This window comes from Poecilia reticulata, unplaced genomic scaffold (genome assembly GCF_000633615.1).
Source record: "Poecilia reticulata strain Guanapo unplaced genomic scaffold, Guppy_female_1.0+MT scaffold_290, whole genome shotgun sequence".
In the NCBI taxonomy this organism is placed as follows: Eukaryota; Metazoa; Chordata; class Actinopteri; order Cyprinodontiformes; family Poeciliidae; genus Poecilia; species Poecilia reticulata.
The window spans coordinates 38,426-54,324 of NW_007615067.1; the positions used below are offsets into that span (position 1 = coordinate 38,426).

The 15,899-nt window shown below is 46.4% G+C and overlaps 2 protein-coding genes and 1 long non-coding RNA gene across 8 annotated transcripts in view; 1 reads left to right on the forward strand and 2 right to left on the reverse strand.

Annotated features, from left to right (window-relative positions):
• Positions 1 to 3,171, reverse strand: part of amph (amphiphysin) — a 35,787-nt gene extending 32,616 nt beyond the window's left edge. For all 5 annotated transcript variants that reach the window (XM_008403078.2, XM_008403077.2, XM_008403076.2 and 2 more), the window contains exon 1: positions 3,010 to 3,171. In XM_008403078.2, the coding sequence (XP_008401300.1) occupies positions 3,010 to 3,078 (69 nt within the window). In that variant the 5' untranslated portion in view covers positions 3,079 to 3,171. The remainder of the gene's footprint in view (positions 1 to 3,009) is intronic.
• Positions 3,172 to 3,318: 147 nt separating this feature from the next.
• Positions 3,319 to 9,160, forward strand: inhbab (inhibin subunit beta Ab). Of its 2 annotated transcripts, none has more exons than XM_017303472.1 (3): positions 3,319 to 3,406; positions 3,801 to 7,068; positions 8,035 to 9,160. In XM_017303472.1, the coding sequence occupies exons 2-3, from the start codon at positions 6,693 to 6,695 to the stop codon at positions 8,811 to 8,813; spliced, it is 1,155 nt and encodes a 384-aa protein (XP_017158961.1). In that variant the 5' UTR covers positions 3,319 to 3,406; positions 3,801 to 6,692; the 3' UTR covers positions 8,814 to 9,160. The 2 variants fall into 2 exon arrangements, with proteins under 2 accessions (XP_017158961.1, XP_008401302.1); XM_008403080.2 differs by lacking the exon at positions 3,319 to 3,406 and having other exon boundaries at positions 3,442 to 3,890; positions 5,886 to 7,068.
• Positions 9,161 to 10,262: 1,102 nt separating this feature from the next.
• The window catches only part of LOC108166003 (uncharacterized), an 8,538-nt gene continuing 2,901 nt past the window's right edge, over positions 10,263 to 15,899 (reverse strand). Inside the window, exons 2-3 of the long non-coding RNA XR_001776316.1 lie at positions 14,746 to 14,949; positions 10,263 to 10,428 (exon numbers count right to left, since the gene is read on the reverse strand). This is a non-coding gene — a long non-coding RNA (uncharacterized LOC108166003). The remainder of the gene's footprint in view (positions 10,429 to 14,745; positions 14,950 to 15,899) is intronic.

Consider the following 15,899-nt stretch of genomic DNA (forward strand, 5'->3'; position numbering starts at 1 on the left):
CCTTCTGAGTTAATTGCAGCCCTTAGAGTCCATTGTTCAATTACTTTTGGTCCCTTGAAAAAGAGGAGGCTATGCATTACAGAGCTATGATTCCTAAACCCTTTCTCCGATTTGGATGTGGAAACTCTCATACTGCAGCTGGGAGCTGAACTTTCAGCCCATATTATATATATAATTGTATTTCTGAACATGTTTTTGTAAACAGCTAAAATAACAAAACTTGTGTCACTGTCCAAATATTTCTGGCTCTAACTGTAAATCTAGTCTGAATCCCAGTTGTATCAAATTTTCATGGTCTGGTTCAAATAGCAAATCAAGACTTGATCAGTGGCTTGTAACGGATTAATTACTGACCAATGAAACCAACTCAGATATTTCTGCTGACTGACCATCTTATTCCCAAATAAAACCTCAAAACTGGAAACCAGGCGCAATAAGTATTGGAAATTTAACTACAAACTTCTTAAAAATGACACTTCCTGCCAAAAAATCAAAGTTCTGATCCAAAATATTAAAGACTGAAGAACTAAATGGTCCTAAAGTAGAAGGTCAGACAATTTTCTGTCTCATTCAGTAAACAAAGAACTTGATATTATAGAGCGTTATATTGCCATAAACCCAGCAGTGGGAGACAAACTGCTGCTCTGTGTTTTCTGTGTTTTGTCCCGTTTGCTGCCCAGGTGTCTCGTTCCCTCCTGTGTATCTAAGTCCAGGGTTGTCCACTGTTGTCCACTGTTGTCCACTGTTGTCCTCGTCTCGTGTCGGATCCTCGTCGTGTCGTCGGTCTGCTTCCTGTGTCGTCTCTGTTGGACCGTCATTAAATCATTCATCACTTCTGCCTGCGTCCTGCTTCCCCTCACCTGACCAGACCAACAGCTCCAACCTGAACTAGATGGACTGACATTCAAAGGGCTGAAGGATTTATTAGATACAGGAAGGAGAGAAAACACTTCCTACTGTTATAACCTGGAAAAAGATCAAAATGATATCAACCCATTAATAGTAGAAACCAATAATAAAAACTCAACAGATTTAAATTCTATAACAACCTGAAAGCCTCCAAACCCTCAGAACCAAAATCTGCAACCTTTTAAAAAAATGAAACTTTTATCCCTAAAATAAAAGATAATTTGAAACAAACTGGTGACGACAAAATGACAGCAGAACTTAATGAGGCTGTTAATCATCAACAAACTGCAGGTCCAGATGGAAAACATAAAAATATCACGTTTTTACAGAAATGTTTAAAAATCACGTTATAGCCGCTGCAATGAAACAAGGAATTATTATATGACAAACATTTATAATTCAGATTATAAATGACTGACGGATATGAGACCTGATGGAATATAGGGACATGATCAGAGATTATCAATAATGATCAATAATGATCAGAGATTATCAATAATGATCAATGATGATCAATAATGATCAGAGATTATCAATAATGATCAATAATGATCAATAATGATCAATAATGATCAGAGATTATCAATAATGATCAATAATGATCAATAATGATCAGTGATCAATAATGATCATTATTGATCAGAGATTATCAATAATGATCATTATTGATCAATAATGATCATTATTGATCAGAGATTATCAATAATGATCAATAATGATCAGTGATCAATAATGATCAATAATGATCAATAATGATCAATAATGACAGTGATTGATGATGTCTCTGTTTCAGTTCTTGAATATTTAGGATTTGGATCAAAACGTGTTGAAACATGAAGTTGTCCATCAGAACCTGAAGCAGTTTGTGGTTCCGGTCCAGGAGGCCCGGCTGCCTCCCTGGTTTAACTCACTAGAGGAACTCTGACCTGCTGAGGACGGAACCAGAACCTCCAGGCCCGCCGGGCCTCCAGGCTCCGGGTCCCAGTGACGCATCAGAAATGTGATCAATCTGAGAACACTGAGAAATTATCCGCTTTCGGTCCAGAATTATTGATTAGCCAGGTAAGATGACATCACTTTGATGACATCATTTTGATGACATCACTTTGATGACATCACGGTTTCCCTAAAACAAGCTGTCCAGCTGTTATTGATGAGAGAAGCTAATTCTCTGAGTCCAGCCGTTAAAAGAAACATTAACAATTAAATCTGAAATTAAAAACCTTAAATATTACAAACAAGATTAAAGAACAGAAATAAAAACTGGCTCCAACCAGACGTTTCTATTTTAGGACGAATTATCAAAAATGCAAAGTTTAAAACGATTCATTTCTTCAACCTGCAGCAAAAGGTCACGGAAAGGTCAGAGGTCAACGAAATTAGAGATGCTGTCTGAAAGTCACCGACCTGAAGATCAACTGGTAGAAATGCTGGATTAAAAATTACATTCATTGCAAATTTGAATAAAAATAACTTGAAAGGTTAAGAACCAAGGTTAAGGTTAAGGTTAAAGGTTAAAGGTTAAAGGTTAAGAACCCGACATTTCAAACTAAAATGTTGTTTATCTGCTAATAAATAGTTTTAATATCGATGACAAATCATTTCTGAAAAGATTGAAACTGAATTATTATTATATTCCATAATGAATGACGCTGGTTCATTCAGAACCAGAACCGAGCCATTACTGGATCGTACCTGCACACAGGTGAGCCAATCAGAACGAGGCAGGCTCTGATGACCTGAAACTTTTGACATAACAAAACACGTCACCGTCCGTGCTTACGTCATCTAATTCCTCACGTGAAAGCACGTTTTCCACGCAGCTGAAGCGTCACGTTCAGCTTGAACCAGCCAATCAGATCGCTCTCCGTCAGCGGCTCCTAATTTGCTTTTTCCCCTCAATAAAAACATTTTAATCCGTTTCTTTTAAAGAGCTGCGTGGTGACGTCATGCCTTTTAGAAAATTAAACGATATCAAACAAAATCAGAAAATAAAATGTGAGATGATTGTGACAGATCAGCAGCGGCCTGCATCCTCCTCTAGAACCGACCCGAACCCACCCGAACCACCAGAACCCACCAGAACCAGGCGGCTCCTACCTTCTCCTGGGCCCGGTTCAGCCGTTTCTGAACGTTCTTCGCAAAGATTCCCGTTTTAATTTCCGCCATGATGCCTGGAGAGGACGGAGGATTAGAGGAGGCAGGAGGGAGGGGGGCGCGCGTGTCTGCGCGCGTGCGTGCAGGGGGCGTGTTTGAGAAGCTATCTGGAAGCTGATTGGCTGTTGCTCCCCACGCTGCGGTCACTCAGAGGAGATGCTGGTCCAGAAGCTGCAGGTGAGACCGGAGCAGCGGGACGTCATGTCCGCAGCGCGCGAGGACGTACAGAAAGCGGACATGCGCAGTTTCACCCTCACGTGCATTAATAATGAAGAGGAAACATGAGAATCTCTTTTCCTGACGCATGAAGTTCCAGAAACCGGAAGCAGAAGCTGCAGAGGTCGGAAGGATCCCGGAAGTTTCTGCGTAATAAAATAATCACAGCTGGTTCTGGTTCTGGTTCTGGTTCTGGTTCTGGTTCTGGTTCTGAAACAGCTGCAGCTCTGACTGCAGTCAGGTCAATGACCTCTTGTAAACAGCAGGGGGCAGCAGAGAGCCGCCGCAGGAAAATCATTTCGTCACCGATTTCTAAAACTGAAGCAGAAAAACTAAATTATTTTATTTTCCAAAAATAGAATAAACCCTCAAACTGAACACATGTCCAATATCTGCTGATTCGATTCACATTATGGCCAGACCGCCACCAGAACCAGAACCAGAACCAGGTATGAAAGAAGCGCTGATCCAGAACTCCATGTCAGAAAGTAACTTCTAACTTCCTACTCTTTGATCAGGAGCATTGGAGGCAGCAGCTGCAGCACAAACAGTGAAACGGGTCACAGAGACTCTGTTTGACTCAGACCAGGACAGGTGTGGGCCGCCAGGTGAGACACTCAGTGATGATGACATCACTGTGCTGGTGATCGTTAGACTGCACAGACCAGGAACTTCTGATAGTCATGCTGCGGGCTTGGTTTGCTGATCAGCTCAGAAACGGGACATAAATAAGTGACAGATGTTTCCTGCAGCTGCCACAGGGTTCTGTATTCGGCCCTCTTCTATGAACCATTTCTATAAATCAACTGGGACAGAATGATGGATGGAAAATGTTCATTTTTATGCAGACGACTCAGTTATTTGATCCAGTCCTACAGAGCATGTTTAGCAGATTGTTTAGTCTTCAAATGCTTCATCAAATTACTTTTTAAAAGATGCATTATTGGCTTAGATCTGTAAATATCCCGGATCAGATCGGACCACAACTACTAGCTTGATGTTTTTCTTGGGTTTCTGCAAGATGAACAGAGACAAAGTTCATCTACTGATGGTGTAACTAGCAGGTTTCCGTGTTCAGCAGCGCCAGCGCTCCGCTCCAATCAGTCACTCATCCCAGCTCACAAAAGCTACAAATGTTACACTGTTTACTGAACGCAGTAAAAGTTTCATTAAAGCAACATGTTGACTTTGGAGCAGCTGCACCACGGCTGCAGGATCGGTAAGAACTTGTTGTCTCAGCATCTGGTATGAAGACGAATCCAGAGAAGCAGAATCGGTTTGGAGCGTCGGCGCTTCTGGATTAAACTAAGCTGAGCAGAATTTCAGATCCAGAATCAGAAAAGATTTTCTCAGAGGAAGTGAGATGGAGATGTCTGGGCAACGACTCCCTCAATGTTTAACCGCATGAAGGAAATCTAGTTAAAAAGCTAAATGTAAGTTTTCTTGTCTTGAGATGTTTTGTAGATGATTTTACCTGCACAGCACTTTGTTTTATAAAATGATTCATAAATAGATGATGACGACTGACTGACTCGGGTTTCGTCCACATTTCTAGGAAAACAACCACATTTGACCTTTAATTCACCCTAAAAATCAGTTGAATGTTAAACAATAATTAATAAAACCAAAATGGAGAAGATGGAAACCTTCATATTGTTCAGGGGGTTTGGGGTAGATAATGCACCAGTATAGCCACATCCTCGCTGTCTGATTCCAAACAGGAAGTCAAGGTTGTTTGGAAGCAGTTTGATTGGCTGATAGGTTTTAGTGTCGCGCTATACTGCCCCCTATGGGTTGGCATGGTTGAAATGACGTTCAGGGTCGAATTGCTGCAGGTTCTTGTGGATGCAAAACTTTTTTTGCACCAATGTCTTTATTTGACAGCAATCTGACAGGATGGGGCAAAGAGAAGGAGAGGAACGGGAGTCGAACTTGGGACCCGTTGGGATCTGTCGCCTCTAACCGCGGCGCAGAGCAACGCCCCGATGAAACCGAGTCTGTGTGTAGGATGTTATTCATTTCATCGATGTGGAAGATATTAGTTTCCATTAAGACCCGGTGGTGTGGGGACAGTCTGCATCTGCTCTCTCAGGTTCATTACAAGCTGCAACATGTCAACACCGCGCCGTGTTTCAATGACCTGGACTGGCTGTGAACTCCATCGGTTATCTTTTATTTACCAGGCTGTTTCTGCTGGTCTAGCTGAACTGGAATTGCACTGAGAAATGTTGACTCGCTCTCAACTTGCTGCTTCTTTCCGTCTCTTTTTGCTCGGACTGAATTAGGTAAAAGGTTCAGTCTGCTCCCTCCTCCTGGCATTCAGAAAACTTTGAGTCCAACTGACTTCATCTCCAAACAAAGTTCTTCAGGCTCAATGATGTAAACCTGATTTTCATACCATGTCATTTTCTTTGACCTTTTTTGTGTTTTATTTGTTGCCTCCTGGCCAGGACCCCTCGAGTCTTGATGGGATTTTATCCTGGTTAAATAAAAAAGTTGAGGTCGAAGGTCTTCAATTTGCCCCTCAGGGTCTTTCGGCTCAGACGTTTGCATGCACCTGTCTGGTCTGCTGGAGGAACTTTCTTCTCCCGTTTTGCTTCCAGGTCTTCGATGGAAAGCTGCTGTCAGGCGTTCCAGATGCTGGGCGATTCCTCCGTCCTGCCGGAGCCGACAGGAACAGGTGAATCAGGCTTCAGGTGATGCCGAGGCACCAGCTGTCGGCAGCAGAGGGCCTGCTGATGTCAGAAGATCTGATTCGACGTGGACTCACTCCATCTGCTCCTCTCCGATTATAACAAGTCATCTCCAGCCCAAAGATCTAGTTCACACCGACGGAGTTTCTCCTCCACGTGAGCTGACGAAGACGATGCTCTGATTCATCGGTGTGTGTGTGTGTGTGGTATGAGTGAATCAGGGATGCTGCCTTCCTCCTCTTCCCTCCTTCCTCCTCCTCTTCTGTCGTGACGTTGGATCAGGAGGAAACACCACAAACAGTCCGGAGATATTCTGAGATCCTGCCGAGTTGTGAGTGACTCAGAGGGAAATACCTCTGTGGACGGAGGGAGGAGTTTATCTGCTGGAGGTATAATTACTGTCAGAGAGCAGAGAGGGAGAGCAGAGTGACCCGGCTCAGTGTTTGCTCAGATTCAGAACCAGAGAGGACCGGAACCAGCACCAGAATCTCCAACATGACGGACTGACAGACCAGAACCTCCAGACCCAGCTCCAGCCTCTTAACTGCTTCATCTGCATCGCCACCCAACCCTGGCTTTGGGTTCTAACTTCAGACTGCTGTCAGAACCAGAACCCGTCTGGATCGGTCCGTCCTGCTGCCAACTCTTCCCTCAGACCGGACCAGGAGCCTCTGGTCTGACTGGACAGATTAGTCCTCTGTATCAGAACCGTTCAGGATGTCTTCTTGGGCTGTGCTGCTCTTCGCCGTTCCCGTCTTTCTTCTGATTGGCGCCTCGGCCCTGGAGGTCGCGCCGTCCTCCGCCTGCCCCTCCTGCTCTCTGGCTCAGCTGAGGAAGAACTCGTCTTCGCCCGGCGCTCAGGGTGACATGGTGGAGGCCGTGAAGCGTCACATTCTGACCATGCTGCACCTGAGTGCCCGGCCCAATCTGACCCACCCGGTTCCTCGTGCGGCGCTACTCAACGCCATCAAGAAGCTGCATGTTGGGCGGGTTACTGAAGACGGCGCCGTGGAGATACCAGAGGAAAGTTCAGGTCCTGGAACCTCAGTCGCACCCGAACCTCCATCAGAGCTGATCATCTTTGGAGAGCCAGGTGAGTCCGGAGTTTAGTTTGGGTTCTATCAGACGGTTTGACTCGGGTCCAGCTCAGAGCCAAAGGTCCTGGCTGGACCAGTCCTGAGTAACTGCAGGTTGCATGAAGCGTGGCTCCAAACATGTGAACTCCTGTCCCTGTGGGACTGCGAGGACATGGCAGGTCCTGCGGCGCTGGATCGGATCCAGGCTGGCATTGACCGGGTCGGCTGCATGGGAGACGTCACGTCCTCTCTGTCCTCCCTTATCGCTTCATTCACAAAAATCCCATAAGGTCAAAGTTTGTTTACAGATTTCAGTCAGAAGAACTTTCCTCCATGTGGAGAAATGATGCCTGCAGGAATCAGTTCAGACTGAATGGATCCAGACGGGAACTAGAACCTGTCTGGTTCTGTCAGAGTCCTGATTTACCAGAACTTTTAAACCTCAGCAGATACACCATGGTTGGCTGAGGAGACGTCCACAGAACCGGGTCGGTCTCTTCAGCCAAACTTGGTTTTTCCTAGCATCTCAAATCAGAACCAAACTGTACCTGGCAGAAGAGTGACGGGTTCTGTTTGCAGAGGAGAAGGTGAAGCAGAACAACCAGGTTCTATAAATAGTTACCCTGCTGAGAATTCTGCGGTTCTGCGGTTCTTCAGAGGCTGGCCCAAATTAACGGGCAGTAACGAGGCTGGGGGTGCGGGGCATACCGAGTGGTCTCAGGCCGTAAATAATCCCTTTATTCAGAGAAATCTGGGCCTCGGTAATTATTCTGCAGCAGGAGACAAAGAGGACAGAGAGGACAGGGTGGACAGCGTCCCCAGTCTTTTTTAGACTCTGTTTATATGGAGTATATTTAGAGGCAAACATCCTTTCATTCAGTTATTATTGGAGACCTTCGCTTTGTTGCTTCATTTACATACGGGGTGGGGAGGGGGAGGCATGGGTTCAGCAGAACTAACATGTCGGCTGTTTTCCGCCGCAGGAGACTCTCCGAACACCGTGACCTTTGACGTGTCGAAGGAGGGCGGCGCTGCCACGGTGGAGCAGGCCAATGTTTGGATATTCTTGAAAATGTCAAAGGTCAATCGGGTCCGAAGTAAAGTGATGCTGCAGCTGCTGTGGACTCGCCACGATGGTGGCTCCTACAAGGATGAGTTTGTTTCAGAGAAGATGGTGGACAGTCGGCGCAGCGGCTGGCACACGCTCGCCCTGACGCGCGGCGTTCAGGCGCTGCTGGATGGCGGCGGCAGCTCGCTCGGCTTGCGGGTCTCCTGCCCGCGCTGCGCCGAGGTTGGGGCGGCACCCATCCTCACATCCGGTGACAGAGCGAAGGCGACAGGCCAGGATCAGTCACACCAGCCGTTCCTCATGGTGACGCTGCGGGCCGAGGAGGCGGAGCCTCAGCGCAGGGTCAGGCGAGGTCTAGAATGCAACGGAAAGACCCACGGTTGCTGCAAACGGCAATTCTACGTCAACTTCAAAGACATCGGCTGGAGTGACTGGATTATAGCTCCATCCGGTTACCATGCCAACTACTGCGAGGGGGAGTGCCCCACCCACACAAGCGGCTCGGCACTGTCCTTTCACTCAGCGGTCATCAGCCACTACCGTCTGCGCGGCTACGCGCCGTTCCAGAACAGCAAGTCGTGCTGCGTGCCGACGCGGCTGCGCGCCATGTCCATGCTCTACTACAACGAGGAGCAGAAGATCGTCAAGAAGGACATCCACAACATGATCGTGGAGGAGTGCGGCTGCTCCTAGAGCAGCCTTCCCATCAGCACTCAGGTTCTCGCTGCTGCTCCACATTGGAGCGAGCCAGAACATTTGCCCTGGACCGGCCGATTGTTCTGATCCAGAGGAACTGGAGGTTCCGACCGGATGGAGGCCAATCACCGTAGAGTATTCCAACAGCTGCGTGAGGCGCAGGGAGACTTGACCCGGAAACCTTCTGGACGATCTCACATTTAGACCAAAACAAGCCAACAATCAAAGTTTGTCCTGTTTTTAAAAAAAATCCAAATGAGACAAAAATGTGAAAAACACCTGAACTGTTTCTGGGTCTGCTCTAATTTATTTGCATAGTTTTGTCATTAAACTGTGATCCAACATGTTGTCTTGGTTTCTTCATTAAGTCTTTTCAGACGGACGCTGGAAAAAAAGGTTCTGAAGGTTCTGCTGACCCAGATCGTCTTCTGAATCAGAACCAGAATCAGAGAATCTCAAAAGTCAACATTTGACATAAAATGTGACAGTGGAAAGTGTTTGAACCAGTTCTAGTGTCTGATTCTGCAGCTGATCCGTTCCAAGCTGGTTCTACCAGAACCCGACCCACTCCTCTTGGTCCACTTCCTGCCAGGTCCTTCTCTGCTCTCTGATTGGCTGCTGGAGCCCTGAACTGCTTCTGATGGTTCTATCCGGTCCAAACTCTGAGAGCCCAGCAACAGTAAAACTACAAACATGGCTGCTGGTTCTGTTCTCACTGCCTGCCTGTCAGATCTTCATTGTCTTACAACAGGAACTCAAGTCAGCTGACTTCCTGTCACATGATCATCCAGGTGAGAGCGCCACCTGGCTGCAGACTACCTGGCTCGTTGTTCAAACAAAAACTGCAGCCGAGCCCCGATGACGTCATCCTCTGACCTCAGATCAGATCAATCAGACAAACATCCTCAGTTTGTTGACTGGGAGGCCAGAAGCTCACGCAATGTTTGCCCAGCAGAACCAGGCGCCTCCACGCTGGTCTAACTGGGTTAACTTAACTGGTCCAACGACAAACAGCCATGATTTGATGCAGGTGTTAAACCAGGGAGGGAACTAAAACATGCAGGACGCCTCCAGGACCGACTCTGGACTCCACTGGGGAGTAAAAAGAAAGTGGTTCATATCTTGGCACTACGGTTTGTTTTCGCTTCATATTGGATTGAAATTATTTTATGACCAGCTGACAGAGGGTGTACTTTCTTTTTGGCAAATAATTTAAACTTGCAACTCTTCTGGAGAAAACTCCCACAAATGAACAAATCCAGAATCTCCAGACGAAACACCCAGAAACTTGAACCAACAAACTGAGTCAAGTTTGTTGAAAGCAACATCACAGGGAGATAAATGGAAAAAAAGAAATGAAATTAAGTTTACTAAAACTAATTAGACAAATATAAAGTTGGCAGAAATACCTTTTTTTATTTAGCTGCAACAATTACCTTTTCTCCAACTGCGGGAGAAAAGATGAGCTTCAGTCTGGACTTGAGCTTCAGCAGGTCAGTTCAGCAGCCAGAGGGAGACGATCCACACAGACGGTACCGGCTGCCGCCGACCTCAGGGCTGTGGAGCTGCTCCTTCAGTACCAAGGACCCAGAAACACTGTGTGGCGTATGACCTGGAGACAAAAAGGTCAGAGTGACAATCACCTCCCAAGAATGACCGAGCTAAGGTCCTGTGGCACAGGAAGGCATCAGTCAACCGACCGGACGCCGCCGTGTCCCTTGGTCAGCAGCAGAGGAACGATGTGATGAATGTGACCTTCCAAATGTTGGAAACATCAGAGAAAGAGGAGGCTGGCAGGTGACGGCCGGCCTGGGTTCCCATCGTGGATCAGAGCGCTGCTGTATGAGAACATCTTGGTGTTTGTTTTGCACATGATGAGTTTTGCAGTTTATTAGAGGAAGTTTAAAAACGGGCTGATCCATCTCTTACAGCACCACCTGCAAGTTTTAGCAGGTCTGCTCAGATCCTGAGTTTGTTGGTTATCCAACAAGTCAGTTCCTGAGAATCACAGCACCCTCTGCTGGATGAGGTCAAACACTGATCATTGCTCTGTGGGGAACATCTGAGCTGGCAGAGATGTGTGAACTGGCAGACATCCAGAGGAACGTGATGAGAGGTGGACAACCGTCATGTGAGTCAAACTCAAGGATCTATTTTTTGTGTGTGGGTGGCTGCAGGATACGTCAGCGTTGTTAGCCGAGAGAAGGCCTGCTAACCTCGACGCCACCTCCAACACAAACTGCTGCTGCTATTCACAGACATTCACCCCCACAGAGAGCTGCTAAATCAGACCTGCATGTTTAGATCGCACCAATCTGCCTCACCTGCCGGCGGAACACATCCTCCCAGTCCTTCAGGGGAAAAGGTTTCCTGTTGCTCTGATATACCAATTATTTCTTCTGTATAGGCAAAAATGTCATTTTCAAACAGGAATCCTGACTTCTTCAGTCCTAACTCCTAAACCTGGGAAACGGCTTCACCTTGAACACCATCAGGCCCGTGAAGCGCAATGGAAGACTGGCAGATCTGGCAATAGCAGCGCCATCCGTAACTGGACAAGACACCAGGTTGACAAGATCTCTGCTGAGGTTACAGTCGGTACAGGAGTCCCACAGGGTCGCTGCCTCGGCCCTGAGCTCGTCGTATTACATGGTAGATAGCTTTAGTGGAGAAATGCTTTATCAAGAGGGCTACAAAGCTCTTCATACAACATTCAGTCATTCACGAGCTGCTGGATAGTAGCCACAACTTCCCCAGTGCAGCCGAGGGCCGGCTGCCCGGAGCGGACCGGATCCACTCCTGGAGCGGACCGGATCCGCCTCTGGAGCGGACCGGATCCGCCTCTGGAGCGGACCGGATCCGCCCCAAGCCGGCCCTGGAGTGGACCGGATCCACTCCTGGAGCGGACCGGATCCGCCCCTGGAGCGGACCGGATCCGCCCCTGGAGCGGACCGGATCCGCCCAGGCCGGCCCTGGAGCGACTCACACAAGACTGGAGTTCCTTACAGGGCCTCAGCACTCCAACCATCCCCAACTGGTCCAATGACAGAATTGGTAAGCAATTAAACCCAAAAACGAGATTAAAAGACCCGTTAAAGCGAAGACTTGATGTCCAGGTACAGTTAGACCCATAAAGCCTGGTGAGAGAGCAGGGCTCCTCAAGTCCAGCAGGTTTTAGATGTGCCTCTGCTTCCACACACCTGGGTCAGAAGATCAGATCATCATCTGGACTGAGGAGGAGACTCTGCCTCTGGGTGTTGAACCAGGAACAGCTGCAGGACATCGGCCCCCCAGGCCTGGATTTGACGTTTATTGTGTTTATTGGTTGGTTTCTAAGGTGAAAGGTCAAGACAGAAGCTGATTGTGTTTGTTCAGTGCATGAGAGCAGAGTTTGGTTGGATTGACTCTCACCAAACAGAGATGAACGTTGTTTGACCAATGACTCCTGATAACTAGGTGACTAGTTAGTTTTACTAAAATAAAGTTGTAAATACCCCCAAATTAAGCTCCCTATTTGTTGTATTCCCTTTTTGGTGCTTCTTGCATTTACGTTGTTTAGTTTTTGTGCAATACATGGTTGACTTCCGCTTTTAAATTTGTTTCCTTTGTTTATATTATAGAGCAGCAACAGAAAAAATGGCAGACGATGTATCTTGTCGTTAGCGGCTCCCTGGATGGAGGCACCAGGTGAGTTTACTTAGTAAATAAGAACATTTCTAATATTGATCAGTTGAAATTGTAAATTTGTTTTATTGTATACAAACATTAGGGCATAGTTTTGATTCAGAGTTGATATTTTTAGTAATGAGCGTCATTTTTGGTTGATGCGTTACATTTGTAAGAGTGTGTTAGGGTTAGGGTAACCCTAACACACTCTTGTAGCACAAACACACACACACCGTCTTTTGGTGTGTGTGTTTGTGCTGCAGCTGCTACGGTGGAACTCGGTTTAGTCCCAGTAAACCTCCCAGTTCACCAGTAAAGCTGGTGAATGACCGAGCTGCGGTCCGGTGGCACAGAAAGGCATCAGTCAGCCGACCGGACGCCGAGTCCTTGGTCAGCAGCAGAGGAAGGAAGTGATGATGGGACCTTATAAATGATGGAAACATCAGAGAAAAGGAGCAGGAGAAACACCAGGATCTTTATTAGGTCCTATTACCTTTATTATTAAAAATAATAGTTAATAATTACTCAAGCCAGATCGTGTTGCCAATACTTGTGCTAAAGTGAAATTAAACTTGTTACTGGGAAATCTCATTTATCATCTTAAACCAAATAAAGTTGCTTCATGGCATAAAGAGACTCGGGTCCAGTTCAGCTCTGGTTGCTGATTGATTCATTAGGTAAACTGGACCCATCGGGTCAAACCTGAAGTTACTGAGGTTAGTTAACAGATTTAATCAGTGACGTGTTTTCAGTGCCGAGGCCTCGGGGCGTGTCGACCAATCAGGAGGGTTCATGAAGCGTATCGAGGCTTGTGTTGCTGCAGCCGGTTGTGACGTCTGAAGCCTCGTCACCACGTGACTGATGCAGGAACTGGTTCCTCTTTTTGGTTTCGGATCAAAACAAACGGCAGCAAAGCGTCGCTGTTTCACCGTCACAGTTTATAGTTTTAGGCTTTTATTGCCTTTGCAGTTCATTGGAGCGTCTTTTTTCCAGTGGACCCAATTTTCCCTGGCAGCCCTTTGATCTCATAAACACAGTAATAATAAATAATGCCAATAAACCAACACAGTGGATCCTGTTTTAAAAGTGTCCAATGAACTTTAATGATGTTCATCAAAAAATGTGCTGAGGCATTTTGAGCTCTGCAGAAAGGAAACGATACTAACCGGCAGGGGCGCAACTAGACATTATTCAGGTGGATGTGAAAACATAGACCCCCCCTCCCGATACGTAAAGGGTAAAACTCGCTACATTTACGTCGTTATGTGTGCGAGGTGAAGGACCGTAAGGCTGAACTGTCTGGGAAAACATCATCGGCGCGCCGCCCCCTCCAGACGGGGTTTTGGCGCCCCCTCTGGTGCTGCGCCCCTATGCGTTGCATACCCTGCATGCCCACTGCTAACCGGTCACCAAAGTTCAGCCGAGTCATTTTAAGACACAAACATGAGACAGAAAATATCCACTGGAATATTGGGAAGTTGTGAGAAAATGTTTTATCACAACTTCCATAAACCTGCTGATCCGTTTCTGGCTTCAGAGGAACCACCTGAATCTGAGCTGCTACAGTTTTTATGTTTAAATCATAAATAAATCATAAATAAATCATAAATAACGTCACTTTGTCCCCAGTGAGCTCATCAGAGTAACGAGCCAATCACATCTCTCTGTTATTGTCCTTTTACCAGCCGTTGTTTCATACAACAGATCAAAACCATGATCAGAATCAAACATTGTTTTTCGTTACTGTAAGGCTTCATGCAGTTTTCATATATTTTACATATATTGTCCATTAGATGGCGCAGTGGAGCAAATGAAGCACATCGGCTCACCTGAGAGAAGTTTCCCCCCCACCTTCTTCAAATCAGACAAAATGGGTGTCAATCAACTCGGCTACGTTTGTGCCGCTATCATTTTAAAGATGTAAACAAAGTTGAGGGGCTGGTTGACCTTTTGCCCTTTACACTTTCATTAATATCTTCAAAGCCAAACCAGCACAAATGTTTGACACCCATTTTGTCTGATTTGAAGAAGGTGGGGGGGGACTTCTCTCAGGTCATCGGGTCCCGAGTCGAACAGAAAACCTGGGAGCTTCATGAAGCTCCATGTCGCATCACTAACTTTCAGAGGAGCAGAAGGTGTTTGAGGTGGAGCTTCCTGAACGCATCGTCTGGTTTCTGAGGACATGCCGTCCGTCGGAGGCTGGACACACTCGTTCTTCAGATCTGAGCAGGCGTTCACACCGACATCTTAATTTCTCACTTACTTTGGCTTCGTCTGCGACTCTGGTAGTTCAGACGCCCACGCCGCAGTGGCAGATGACTCACTGTGGTACTGACTGCCAGGAGCCACCAGTCTCTGGATCTGCAGGACGCTCCTTTAGTCGGACGCTGATGGCGGGTCTCCTTCTGTAGACTGGCTCGTTTATGTTGGAACCAGAGGAAAACAAAGGTACGTTTGTGGCTCGTACCTGGGAAATTGACATTGAAGAGAAAAACCTTACAGTAGTTTTGTAATTGTAATTTTTTTCTGAATACGCTTCACAGGTTCTTCGGCTCACAGATTCTGTTCTGCAAGCATCACCATATAAAAGTCCTGCTCTAATATTTTTGCTCCATTGAGTCCAATACATTTGGACGCCTGTATTAATATCTGCATACGGAACTTTTTTGAATTAATATAAAACTGTTTACCTAAACACGGAAAAGTTAGCAACTGTTACCACGTGAAACTGCTGACGCTTGTCACAAATGCGGTTTTACAGGCGACACCACGCTGAGGTTTTGCACCAAACGTTTCGTCTTGTGGGCAATTTGTATCCCCGTACAGCAGGGGGCGCTGCCAAGCTCAGAATAACAAACCAGAGATGTTGAACTTCTGGTTGACTTCGGACATCCAGCTCATATTAAATCACAAAAACTTTCCACCAACTCCTAAAGATGTTCAAGTTAAAGACGTCTGAGCTAAATATGGTTCTACGGTTTAACAGAAGGCAGAGCCAGTGGAACTGCAGAAATATGAAACCAACAAGATGAAGTTGACTTACAAAAATACAACAAAAAAAAAAAAAACTGGCTTCGAATGATTTTTATTCAGCCGAATTTCACATTCTGCATTGACATTGGGGTAATTCATAAATATCTAGGCTACAGTGCTGAAGACAGAGCAAACTAACCGGATTCAAGGTTGAGACCATGTTGCATTTAATTTAAAGGTCATTTTTATAAGTCAGGTCTGCAACACCGATGCGTCGGCGCTGAGACCAAACCGGGTCGGTGGGCGTGTTGGTTTCAGCAGGTCATGTGAAACAGGAAGTGTTTCCAAWCTGAGGTTTCCTCAGTGGGACCAGTTGGATCTCACAGTGGGAAATAAAGGTTTCATCCGGTTCTGGTCCGTTTCTACTGGATCTGAACCCAAATT

Coding starts and splice junctions, on each gene's coding strand:
- inhbab (XM_017303472.1), top strand. CDS start 6,693: ATGTCTTCTTGGGCTGTGCTGCTCTTCGCCGTTCCCGTCTTTCTTCTG. Junction 7,069..8,034: donor GATCATCTTTGGAGAGCCAG/GTGAGTCCGGAG, acceptor TTTCCGCCGCAG/GAGACTCTCCGAACACCGTG.